Genomic DNA, 14,151 nt, shown 5'->3' on the forward strand with positions numbered 1-14,151 from the left:
AGTCTAAATTTTAACCACCGATGATGTATTTTGTTATATCCAGTATGATTTTTTGTATGATTTTGTTTAATTTGTTCAACAATAGCCTAGTAGTGTACATACAGAGAATAAATTGTTGAAAAATTATATTTTTTATATGTCTACTTTATACAAATATCTATCACGGGTTGCAGTGTCGTTTAAAAATGTCAGCCTAATTTCTGGTTTCGTAAATGCACTAAATACTTGGAATTTTCTGGTGAACCAGATCCGCTATGTCATAGGGGATACTCTGTGACAGTATCTCAAGCCTGGGATCCATTTGTATCGAAATACGTAGGAGATAATCTTATATCCACCTTTAACATGTTTTTCCTTACCATCTAGTGTCCCACTCTACAGTGGTACAGGTTCTCGTTTTATTTATAAATTGAAACAAAATCAATGACAGTACGTTTATTTTTCATGTATATTGTAAATTGTACCATTAACGTCTAACATGGCTACGATATATTGTAAAGAAGTTGCAGTTCTATATATATTTTGTTTATATAACAACGATGAAATGAGAGAAGAGAGAGTGAGGCGAGAGAGAGAGAGGAAGTCCAGAGAGGTCTAAATTTTAACCACCGTCATGATGTATTTATGTTATATCCAGTATGATTTTTTGTATGATTTTGTTTAGTTTGTTCAACAATAGCCTAGTAGTGTACATACAGAGAATAAATTGTTGAAAACGTCATCGAATAAAACGTCATTTTTTCCTTATATGTTACTTTTTGGTTTTGAATAAGTGTCAAAAATTATTATATCACATAAACAGTGTTTGCGTTGTGTCGTTTAAAAATAACGCTTTACATCAACAAATCAAGATATAATTTCTGGTTTCGTAACACACTAAATATCTGGAATTTTCTGGTGAATTCTCATTATTAAGATCGTGCGCTATGTTATAAGGATGGAACTCTTGTGAGTAGATTCGCGTTGTCAAGTATACCTGGCAATGATCATTTGTATCCTCCTTAAATACGTAGGAGATAATCTTATATCCCTATCTCTGTGACACAACAACGGACACATGTTGTCTTACAATCTAAGATGTCCCACTTCTACAGTGGTATCAGGTATATTCCGTTTTGTTGTGTTTCTTTTATAAATTGAACAAAATCCGACGTGAAATAAGAATCTATGTTACACGTCAGGCTTTTTCAAGACTGTAAGATCATACAGAACAGTACAGTACAACATGTAGAGGGAATATAACGGGGTTCCATCCTGCAAACAAAGTTTTGGTTAAAACTGGCTATGGTGAAATGATGGTTTTGAAATGAAGAGGAACCTCGCATTATCCAAGATATATAAGGATATCCCTGTGTTTGTGGTGCGGCAGGAAAATAGAATGGAAAAGTAGAACACTCACAGGAACCAGGAGATAGATTGATGTTCCAGATGAGCCAGAGACGACCAACCCAACGACAGACAAAAGAACTGAGACTGCTGAGAAGAGAGGAGACGAGGAGAACCCCGTCGGTTGATTATCCAAGTCGTTTTTGTGCGGCTACAGAGGCAACAGTCAAGATTATCTATGCCAGCACCGAATGCTGCTGACAGGGATATGTTGGTGTTATGGGTATAGCGAGCATTCGTCAACGAGCATAATACATTATTTTTAGGTGAAGTATATTCAGACCATGAGACAGTACCGAAATACGGCGAGGTTGAGCCGGTTGCAATAATCTCTTTCCATTCCCATATAAGACGATCATTAGGGAGACTCCAAAGTGGATGACACATGGGGATTTTGTGAAACTTTGTACTGGACGGACAACTTTAATTCTCACGTCCGGCTTCAATGAACTTATTTATTGCAAATAGAAGCGTAAGCATACTGCAGATTGTTACAAGCGGGGTCATTTTTAAATGACGAGAACGTGACGTCACAACTAGAGTATAACGGGGACAAATTTTGGATGTTTGTATATAAAATAACAAATCTATTACTAGTTTTATTTTAGCCTTCAACGTTTTTGTTATAGGATATTCTGAACTGCTTGAGAATATCGTATTGGTTTCAAAGCCTGTCAAATTGCCCATTGATTCTGTCCAATGGTTATGTGTATTTGATGACGTATGAATGTCAGGTCCGTGCAGCGCTGAGTGTGGAGTGTCACAACACGTTACGTACTTACGACTTGCAGTTGCCTTTTCCTAGTGCCGAGACTTTCGTTACTACTTCCTTTACACTCAGGATGAATTACATGCAATAGTTATCAAATTCATCGCCCACAGCGAAGAACCACGAAATGTGTGATCGAGATATTAAATCGAACCCTTCCGAGCCTATTTATATATACTTTCCAGTATATTACATATATATATATATATATATATATATATATATAAAATGATAAAAGAAAACAAGTGTACAGTATATATGTATTTAAAAAAAAAACAAATTAAAGAAATAATGATCCTTTTACATGTTTCAGTCTGTACTTATCTTCAGAAAGGAACAAAATAACTGCTAAATATGACGTCATACATATTATGACGTTACTGTAGTAGAAGGGGATTGATTTAATTACGCCATTGTTGCTTTTATCCAATGAAGAGCATTAAGAAGTGGACAAAACTTTCTAATAAAATACATTTCCTTTGTCTTTCTTTTCATTTCATCATTGGTATCTATGTGATAAAATGGGAAAATGGTGAATTTAATATCTTTTTGTGCCGCACATATATTTAAATGTGAACTCAAGGGTATGCATCTTGTTTCAGGTCGTTTTATTTGCTGTTTGTATACGCGTACTCTGGCTCTCAGCTGAGTGGTATGACCAATGTATTGTTCTTTGCAACCTTGGCATGTAATTACATAAATAACATTGTTAACCGAACAATCCATATCCCTGTGTACCCAAAATAAACCTTTGTGGTTGAATTCTATATGTGTGCCTTCTAAAATATGTTGGCATGTACCACAGTTACTTCGGTTACACTTTTTGACACTGCATTTATGTTCTACTGTTGTAGATTCAAGTGGTGCTTTTGTCAGTATCTGTTTCAAGTTTTTGCTTTGTCTCTTACTATTTATAATTGAAATAGAGTCTAGTATGGATGACATTTTTTCATTTTGTTTTAAAATGTGCAATTCTGACAAGATCTTTTTATATATATCGGGGTTCTGCGGGTTATGGGTGGATACAAATGCCAGCGGCCTTTTTGCTGAAACGATTTGTTTTGGTTTTAAAAGTAATTTTCTATCTAATACTACCGCCTTTTCGATACTATCTGATATTAGCTGTTTTGGATAACCTCGCGTTTTAAGATACATGTTTAGTTCCCGGAGACGTTGATCACGTGTTTGTATATTTGACACATTCTTCTCGTATGACTCGGATGACAGGATGAGAAAGAAAGGTAGTGTTTGCTATCAGTTGGTTTGTAAAATATATCAGTTTCTATTATGCGTCCACACTTGATTACTAAAGTGTCTAGAAAAGGAGTTTTCTTTGCGCCTGTTTCCATAGTAAAGTTTATGTTACTATTCAGTGTGTTAAGTAACTCGTGAAATAATTCCAAACAATGTTTGGACAAAGGCCACAGTATGAAACAATCATCAAGAAAACGTGTCCAGTTCTTCTTGAAATATAGCTGAAAGTCTGATCCAAATATATTTGTAATTTTAGTTTCTAATATTTGTTCTAGGTAACCTAAAGTCAGTGTGGCATAGCTTGGTGCCATTTTGGTACCCATTGCCGTCCCTTTAATCTGTTTGTAATGTTTCCCATCAAAGTAAAATATATTGTTTTCCAATATATATTTTATGCTTTCTACAATTAAAGACTTCGAAATTCGTTCTGGCAAAAGTTCGGGATATTTGGTTAACCAGTATAACACTGCGGTGATTCCAAGGTCATGTGATATGCTGGAATATAGTTTTGTTACATCAAATGTTACCAGTACGCTTTCTTCCGTTGTCTTTTCTGGCAGGTTGTTGATGAACTCCATAGTGTTTCTTGTATAACTGGTTACTTTTATTAAAAATGGTTTCAATAATATATCAATGAAATTGCTCAGTCTGTGGGTTGCACACACTGGGCCAGCTACAATTGGTCGTAACTGTAAGTCATTGGGATGCAATAATTCTACATAACTTTTCTGTGCTTCTCTGCACATAGAATTAATAATCTGGCTCTTATGTACTTTAGGAAGGCCATAAAAATTACTCTCCTTACATTCACAATTTGTTAAATAATCAAATTCCTTTTCGGTCAATTCTCCCTCAAATCGTTTTATAAATATTTTAAGTTGTTTAAAATTGTTTGATTTTACCTCTGTAATTTCTATGTAATTATTCTGATCTTCAATTATGGAAAGAGCCATTTGTTTGTATTCAGCAGTATTCATGATAACAATAGCACCACCCTTATCCGCTTGTTTAATAACAATAGACTTATCATTTGCTAAATTTAATAAACATTTTCTTTCATAATCTTTTATATTTGAATTTGATTTAGGATTGTTATTGAGAGGATATTTTGAAACTACTTCGATATAATCATCTAGGTTTCTATTCCTACCTTTTATTGCACTCCAATAACTTTTATTCCTAACTATAGAATCATCATTAGAACTATTGTTTTCAAAAAAGTATTCAGTGTTTCTTAACTGGCGACAGAACTCATTAATATCTTCCTTTAATTCTTCTATATTGTTATTCTTTGGTGTGGGGGTAAATTTCAAACACTTTTCCAAAACCCGTGTTTCTGTGGTAGTGAATTTCCGGTGAGATAAGTTGATTATTTTTATTTCCGCCTCCTGTGGGTGATTTTCTGCCAACCTGTCTGTTCTGAGCTCCTGCTGTGGGCTAAAAAAAGGTTCGACCCTTGTTGTTCTCTGTGGTTGGTTCTCCGTGCTGCTTGTGGCATCGATGTTGATTCTCTCCACGAAGGTGATCTTTGGTCTGAATTTCTATAGGTATTGTTTCTCTGCCTTTGGCTCGATGCTGTTCTGTGATGATGCTCCGTATTGTTGTTATTTTGAAGGATACGGCCATTTTGTGTTTTTCGTTCAATGTACGTTACGTATCGGCTGGTCCTTTTTTGATTACCGTATATCGGATGTTCTCTATACGTTGACTCTTGCTCTTCAGTGTTGTTTTCATGACGTTTGTTTCTCCAGCCATGACTGCTGTTATTCTGCAGACGTGGTTTCAGCCATGGACTGTCTTTGTACACAGTGGTATGAAATTCTTCTTCATATTTCAGGAGCCACTGTTTTGACGTTTCCCATCTTTTGATAGATTTTTCTTCTTCTTTGTCACACTGTGATCTCCATTTCTGTAACAGGATTTCTTTAAATTTGCCTTGAATTTGGCGCATAGAATTGACAAAAGTGTTGATTTCTGCCTGTGGAATGAATGAGCGCTTGACGAAGTTCGTTGACGTTAGCGGGTGGGTTGGGACGACGCCTCAATCGTCTGTCCAGACTATCCCAGACATGTTCGATGGGGTTGAGATCAGGACTTTTAGCGGGCCAGACATCAATGAAATCAATGTTATTTGTCCTAAGAAAATGTACAGTGTCTCTAGCTGTATGAGAGGTGGCATTATCATGCTGAAAAATCGAGATGTTGGCGTTGTTATGGAACACAGGAATGACGTGATGAGCGAGAATGTCATCGCGTAATGTTGAGCATTTAAAATGCCATCAATGACGACCAGTGGTGAACAATAACCATGGGCAATGGCTGCCCAGACCATGACAGAACCCCCACCCACGAAAAGATCTCGTTCAAGAACACAACATTCAGCATAGCGTTCATTTCTCCTACGGTAGACGCGCACCCTGCCATCACCACGTTGTAAAGAAAATCTGGATTCATCCGAAAAAAGAACGGTACTCCAGCGTCGCCGTATCCAACGAGTATGTACACGTGCCCAATTAAGATGATTTAGACGATGACGTTGCGTTAAAACGCATCCGACGTAAACCGTTCTCCCGCAGACGATTACGAACAGTTTGCCCACTGATTCGGTTATTATGAAGCCCAGGTGTGTTAGCAGCAGTAGCAGTGGCAGTTTGGAATTGATTGCGCAAATGCGTGTTCATGATATAGCGGTCTTGACCACGCGTTGTAACACGCGGACGTCCACGACGTGGCAAGTCGTTGGTGCTTCCTGTCGTTCGAATCTTACGCGAAGATTTCGTATCGCTCGACTAGAACTCCCAACATGCCTTGCAACGTCTTCTGTCGACATGCCAGCATCAAGCATGCCAATCGCCCGTTCGGGTAAATTATTGGTTATTCTTGGCATACTAAAAATGCTACAATGTAAAAAAAGTTAATTTTTGTACACATTTTGAAGCGTTTTTGTTCACTTGACAACAATGTCAGTAAGACAAGTAAAACACATTGACCGAATACTACACGGCACATGTCGAACCATGCATGCACGTGCAAATTTAATTTCATGTTGTCGACGATTAACAGTGCAAAAATTATCGATAAAATTCATGAATCCTGATAATACAGCTCAAGGCTAATACTACTGAATTCTTTAACACAACAAATACTATATGTACAAATCGGAAGTCTCTTTTGTGTTCAGTATATATATATATATATATATATATATATATATATATATATATATATATATATATATATATATATACTCTTAAAAAAAGTAGGGGAACCTGAAATATTAATATCAACTATTAGACCACAGGCATCCTAGTAAAGAACGTTCATATCTGTTTACCAACAGACCGAAATATATTCCATATGTTGCACATGGATCACGCAGTTGCCCCGTACACGTGCGTGGGGTGTCATTCTCGATTTTGACCATTTGCAGGAAGGTCCATTAAACACATTATTTCTGTCAATCGTTTTCATTCAGTTTATCATAGAGTTGTTATTGTTCAGTTTTTAGTCATTTTTATTGTTTGAATTTGCGATTTACTGATAAAAAAAAACCCATCAACTTTCAAATTTCTCTTCTGACTCCAACCTTCCTTCAAAATTTTGGTGGTCATAAAACCTACTGTAATACTGAACTACCGATTGTAATGTTTGCCCAATTAATTCACTATTATCATATAACCATTCCCCGCATATGGGCAATTCCACGGTTACTCACGTTACATTTTTACCATACTAATTCTTTTGATTTGCTCACGATTAATAATTATACATTCAACACATATTTTCTTTATTATATTTTATTAGTTAAATAATCAATGTATATTATAAAAAAGAAAGAAAAAAGAAATACATATGCAACTAACTAATTAACTAGAGTATTACCGGTACGCCACATGGTACAGTTATTACCTACGACACACTATTGAATTACACATCAGACAAATATCAATAGACTATGGCAACATGGCCTTTTCAACTATTATACAGATACTTTGGCCATCTCCGACTAAACAGGCTCGTGTGGCATTCTGGGGTCGAACCCCCCCCCCCCCCCCCCCCCCCAACTGCTCAGGCATATGTTCTCCTTTTTTAATGTATCTTCCTGGGAACATAGCTTCTAACATTCATGTATAGCATAGAAATAAAACAACAAACAAGCCATATGAGTTTAGAAACCTAACTAAAAAAAATGACAATGAAATAGTAGACAATTTATGATAACAACATACGAATATATGAATAATTATATATTAAAACACATTAAAAAATCGCATGTGGGCTGTTTCATCAAAAATGTCTTTGCTGTAGAGAATCTATTTGCAGTTCAGTTTGAAACCCTGAATACATAAAGCTGTCAACCATCACCAGTAATTTCACAACACAATACAAATAGTGGCATTTTAAAAATAAACATTTCCCTTCAGAAAACTCTCATAATCTTATTATTGGGCGTATTTATAATACTCTTCTATCGATGTAACTTAATTATGTGAAATTCTTTATTTTCGCAGGTTTAAATTTGCATGGTTTTGTTACCAAACAAATCCCGTTGGGTTCTTAACTTCGTGAATTGAAAAGGTAATGTAATAAATGTTTATCATATGCATAGCCTACATGTGTTATAGTTCCTCTGAGTTTTTAAATTCGTTGACTGCAATTGTCCACGAATGATATGAAAATTAGACCACTAGGAATACAAGTGATTTATTATATAAGTATTATGCTGAAGTGAATCGGTATCGTCTGTTATAAGTACAAACAACAAATATTAGTTTTATGTACAATGCTTGATAAGGCTGTATATCGTCTGCATATTCGTCTATATTATATTGATTTCAATAAAATATTATTCTAAGTGATTATGATAAATAATAAATAAATAGACAGCCCATTTCGTTTCTTATTCCGTTTTCGCATAATATTTAAATGTTTGTGTGTTAACAAATACACACGATTTCACCAGAGTACACTTACCGGATATACTTTGAAACATTTTACCACTTTTTAATCATCTCATCCACAAACCGCCACAGTCAAATGCGTTCAGCATTACCCGTTAATATTCGCCGGGTTTTGAATGGTATGTATTATGATTTACAGAACGATTATTACACTTAATGTTGCACATCATTGTAGCTATCCAAAAGGTCTTCTTTTTGTTTTCTTCTTTTTTGTTGTTTTACATCTTTTTCTGAAACAAAAAGGTTGACAGGTAAAAAACATACGTTAGGGAATATTTAGAAAATATGTCACATGTGAATTTGTCATTTAGAAACATTATATCAGGTGGTTAATATAATAATAATAATAATAAATAAATAAATAAATAAATAAATACTCATAAATAATAAAATTGAATAACGTCAATTATTTTATGTTGTGTATTTTGGATAAAATTATGACTATGAAATATTGCTTTCGCTGAAAATGGCGCATGACACAAAACAATAACTATAATTAGTGATAGAATGGTATTTTGATAGGCAGCATGAAATATGCATGTGACATTATTTATCTAGTTACCCCTGCGCGTGCTGTAACCTCACCGTGGTGTAGGCGTGTAACATTCTCTTTGAGAATGGCCAATACAGCACACCTCCCCTTGTGGGGCACCTTTTGAGTAAAAGTCGGTATCTATCTGTGATATTTGTATTTTAGCACAGTTCTTTACACTCTTTTTATTTAAATTCTGAATGTTTATATTTATTTTGATCATCACTTTATTTGTTTGCATTACCATAGTTTGACACCCAATAGCCGATGTATTTTTCATGCTGGGGTGTCGTCAAACATTCATTAATTCATTCATTCATTCATTCATTCATTATCTAGTCACAACCCTATCATGATGGACTTGAATGTAACATGAATCAGTCAAACGTAAGAAACTACTTACGTGCACAGTAGAAGATAACACCAACGACAATGACAATTAGGAAAACGCCACCTATAATCCCTCCAATCAGTCCAGCTGCAAAACAAAAAACAAAAAAATTAACATTTTCTAATTGTGGATGATGATGATGATGATAATAATGATAATGACGGAGATGATACGTATAGAAATAATGTGTGTTTTCTATCAATAATGTTTTATAATGATCACATTTTAAACTAGGACTTAATGTTCTAACATATAATTATATTTTGCCAACTGCTACTCCTTACAGTATATTTACAAAAAAACAAAAACGGCAACAACGATGTTTTGTTAAATAAAATATATTTACATTATATTTGCTTATATTTACAACGGGATGTTGGCATACCAATCATAAAACGTTAGTTGCATTTCGAACGATGGGATTGAATTAAGAACTTTTAGCATCTCAGCATTATCACTGAGTTACATGGTCCATGTTCACGCTTCTGAAAACTGCAAGAACGATCAATTCATTGGCACGTTGCTCACGCAAATATAATTGTACGTAAACTAGTTTTGTTCGTGTAACATTTAGAATGTCATTAGTAATAACAAAACCTATATAACGTCATGACCTACTTCCCGTGATATTGGTGACCTTGACCTTCTTAGACACGGAGGCTGGTGACTCGGCCTCGACCTACTGACCCGGCCTTATCCTACAGACCCGACCTCGTCCTACTGACATGGCCTGGACCTACTGGCCCGGCCTCGACCTAGACCTACTGATCCGGCCTCGTCCTACTGACCCAGCCTTATCCTACAGACCAGACCTCGTCCTACTGACATGGCCTGGACCTACTGACGTGGCCTGGACCTAGACCTAGTGACCTGGCCTCGACCTAGACCTACTGATCCGGCCTCGACCTAGTCCTACTGACCCGGCCTCGAACTAAAGCTACTGATCCGGCCTCGACCTAGACCTACTGACCCGGCCTCGAACTAAAGCTACTGATCTGGCCTCGACCTAGACCTAGTGATCCGGCCTCGACCTAGACCTACTGATCCGGCCTCGTCCTACTGACCCGGCCTCGACCTAGTCCTACTGATCCGGCTTCGACATACTGACCCGGCCTCGACATACTGACCCGGCCTCATCCTACTGACCCGGCTTCATCCTTCTGACCCGGCCTCGACATACTGACCCCGGCCTCGACATACTGACCCGGCCTGATCCTTCTGACCCGGCCTGATCCTACTGACCCGGCCTCGACATACTGACCCGGCGTCCTCATCCTACTGACCCGGCCTCGACATACTGAACCGGCGTCCTCATCCTACTGACCCGGCCTCGACATACTGACCCGGCGTCCTCATCCTACTGACCCAGCCTCATCCTATTGACCCGGCCTCGACATACTGACCCAGCCTCATCATATTGACCCGGCCTCGACATACTGACCCAGCCTCATCCTATTGACCCGGCCTCGACATACTGACCCAGCCTCATCCTACTGACCCGGCCTCGACGTACTGACCCAGCCTCATCCTACTGACTCGGCCTCGACATACTGACCCAGCCTCATCATATTGACCCGGCCTCGACATACTGACCCAGCCCCATCCTACTGACCCGGCCTCGACGTACTGACCCAGCCTCATCCTACTGACTCGGCCTTGACATACTGACCCGGCGTCCTCATCCTACTGACCCGGCCTCGACATACTGACCCGGCGTCCTCATCCTACTGACCCGGCCTCGACATACTGACCCAGCCTCATCCTACTGACCCGGCCTCCACATACTGACCCAGCCCCATCCTACTGACCCGACCTCGACATACTGACCCGGCCTCGACATACTGACCCGGCCTCATCATACTGATCCGGCCTAATCCTACTGACCCAGCCTCATCCTACTGACCTGGCCTCGACATACTGACCCGGCCTCATCATAATGACCCGGCCTAGACATACTGACCCGGCCTAATCCTACTGACCCAGCCTCATCCTACTGACCTGGCCTCGACATACTGACCCAGCCTCATCCTACTGACCCGGCCTCGACATACTAACTCTGAATCTATTTTTGTGTTTAATGTTCAATTCTCGGAGGCCTACTCGTTTATTTATGAGACAAGCTAGTTTTATTCGCGAGATCAATGTCGAAACAAAATCATTACATGAAATACATCTAGTTTTAAATACATTATAGGTATTCTTACCCATTTCCGGTGCAATCACAGATGCCCTGCCGCTAGCCGATGGTTGAGCTATAACGATAATTGAGTAAATATTAAGTTTAAATGCTAATATGTTTGTTTTATTGCATGCATACATACGTACAGGTAGCATATGTACATTTACGTGAATATATGGATTATTTTAAACTCTAAAATCACATACATACATTTTAACACAAACAGCCAACCAACCACAAAACAACATCAACAACAATAATAATAATAATAAAAACAAAAACACACACAAAAAAAAACAACGAGCAGAAATATAAATTACAAAATTCAAACATAACATACTTTCTGACGAATTGAAAAAATCTGAAATTATAAATAAGATAAACAGACAGACTTGCATGCGTGAACCATCAACATCGGGGTTGAGATGGGCAACAGTACTCTTTATGAATAGTATTTGTGGCCAACAGAAACGTATACAATGTGTCGGAACAAACGAGGTGTGTTTGGGGGAGAGAGCTGGGGCCCCATTCCACCACCCTTGTCTACACCAATACATGCATGGGCTATCAACTATGGACTACTACGACACGGACCACGTGACATATTACCTTTGCAGGTAACTCCAGAGCCCGTGAAGCCAGCACGACAACTACAGCTGTAGGAACCATTAGTGTTGAGGCATTCAGCGTCACGGTGGCAGATGCGAATCGCGGCTGAACACTCGTCAATATCTGCGAGGAAATGTCGACGTCATTATAACAGGTACAGACACAGACGTTTTAGTTACAGAAGGAAGTAAGACATACAAATTGGTAACCACTAGGTACTGTGCAGTACATGCTCAGTGTAACCATATATGTACTAAATACATCGATTTTATTTTTGTTTACGTAAAATGTAGTATTTATGTTGACGCAGTGGACATGTGGCATAACACAATATCTCAGTTATGTCATTGTTACATATACAAATTTTATAGTTTGTAATCACTATGACATATAGCATGGCCACACTTTATGTCATATTTACATATGATTCTGCGTCGGTCGCCAAAGAGTTACAGATTGTTACTGTGTATGGAAGCTGTATGGGAAAATGCACATAACAGATCCGTTGCTGCATTAGGAAAACTGTAGCAGGTTTAATTTTCTCTGTTTACGTATCAGAATTACTAAATATTTGACATTCAACTGCCGATGATTAATTAATCAATGTGCTCTAGTAGTGTTGTTACAGAAAACAAAACTTTTAACTGATAGGTGTTTATTATGCTATATAAATATGTTTTTTAAATGTTGGCTAGCTACATTAGCTTTTATAATATGTAGCATGTGAAGCTGCTCCAAAGGCTTGCTCAGCGGTAAAGGGCAACGCCCTTTAAAAAAACCCCAAGTGTTTAATATTGTCTTGGTTCTCCATTAGTATGTCCGTTTGAGTAGTTGGTTCATGTGCTCTCTTCCTATTAGAACCTCCATCAACATATTTCTTGGATCGGCCCCTGTATTCACATATAATAATGTATATTGGACCATTATTTTTGTTGCATCAGTTATTTGTGTTATACAACCAGAAAACATGGCGTCTTGCTAAACTCACCTTTACATTCAGATCCAGCATAGGTGTATCCGGAGTTACAGCTACAGTTGAAGGAACCAATGGAATTTGTACACGAGGAAGATGCTGGGCATCTCTGAATGGCTGCATCACATTCGTCGATATCTGCATGATCATAATTGTAAATGCTATATTTCGCTATAACTTGACATTTATGTGTGATCTATCACTCAATACAACACGTAAATAGCAAACAATGTATCAATCCAATATGATGTTTGTATAATTCATTAAAGCAATATTACTAATCTGCTGCTATTTTGCACACACACTGAGTTATCCAAGGGTCCTTAGTAAAACTAGAAAGTGATCGAAAATCTACATCGCAAATGTATGAAAACAGTAATAAAGAAGTATGAGTAGACAGTCTGTTCAATAGGCAAATTTTGGCTTTATTATCTATTAAAGTATTTTGTCTTTATGCACACATGAAAGCAAACCGAGACCCCACAATATTTCAATCAGTTCTATCATCGAAACTGGAGGAACAATTTCACTTAACATTTACCTACACAGTCGATTGTAGATTTGTATAATCGATTATCATATAACTAGATCCAAACCAAAACCAACCAATTGTCGATTATAATCGAACATTATAACCTCACTAGTCGAATGGGCGTTAGGCAAAGTATTGATCTCTTCCGTGATCCACTATCAGGTGCTCGTCCCTAGAAGGACCGCCACTTCCCTAGGGAGTTCCTATCACAGGCATGTCATTACTGATGGAACAAATAATGGAGCACATAGCATTTGAGATTAAATTTTATTAACTAGATATGCCTGTATAAAATACAAAGCTGCAACGTGGAATAGAATGTCAAGACAGTGGAAATGACTGCGAATAACACAGTTGACTTCAATATATTGTGGATGAGGGTTTGGATACAGACCATAATTGTTGTTATTATTATTTCTTTCAATCAGTACATTCTAATAAAGCAAACGTTAACACACTGCTTCAGTAGTATTAGTGTGTACAAAATGGGAGTAGCTGTACTTTAATATAATAGACGAGGCATTAGATACGGAATCTAGAGATACAGATAACTGTTTTGTCATTC

The 14,151-nt window shown here is 37.7% G+C and overlaps 1 protein-coding gene across 2 annotated transcripts in view; it reads right to left on the reverse strand.

The window, feature by feature from the left end:
- Window positions 1–7,190: 7,190 nt before the first annotated feature.
- LOC121372524 (fibrillin-3-like) overlaps window positions 7,191–14,151 on the reverse strand; it is a 31,170-nt gene continuing 24,209 nt past the window's right edge. For both annotated transcript variants that reach the window (XM_041498890.1, XM_041498891.1), the window contains 5 exons: window positions 13,070–13,192; window positions 12,082–12,204; window positions 11,498–11,545; window positions 9,306–9,380; window positions 7,191–8,600 (listed from right to left, as the gene is read on the reverse strand). In XM_041498890.1, the coding sequence (XP_041354824.1) occupies window positions 8,524–8,600; window positions 9,306–9,380; window positions 11,498–11,545; window positions 12,082–12,204; window positions 13,070–13,192 (446 nt within the window). In that variant the 3' untranslated portion in view covers window positions 7,191–8,523. The remainder of the gene's footprint in view (window positions 8,601–9,305; window positions 9,381–11,497; window positions 11,546–12,081; window positions 12,205–13,069; window positions 13,193–14,151) is intronic.

The sequence above is a fragment of the Gigantopelta aegis genome, chromosome 4, assembly GCF_016097555.1.
Source record: "Gigantopelta aegis isolate Gae_Host chromosome 4, Gae_host_genome, whole genome shotgun sequence".
NCBI lineage: Eukaryota > Metazoa > Mollusca > Gastropoda > Neomphalida > Peltospiridae > Gigantopelta > Gigantopelta aegis.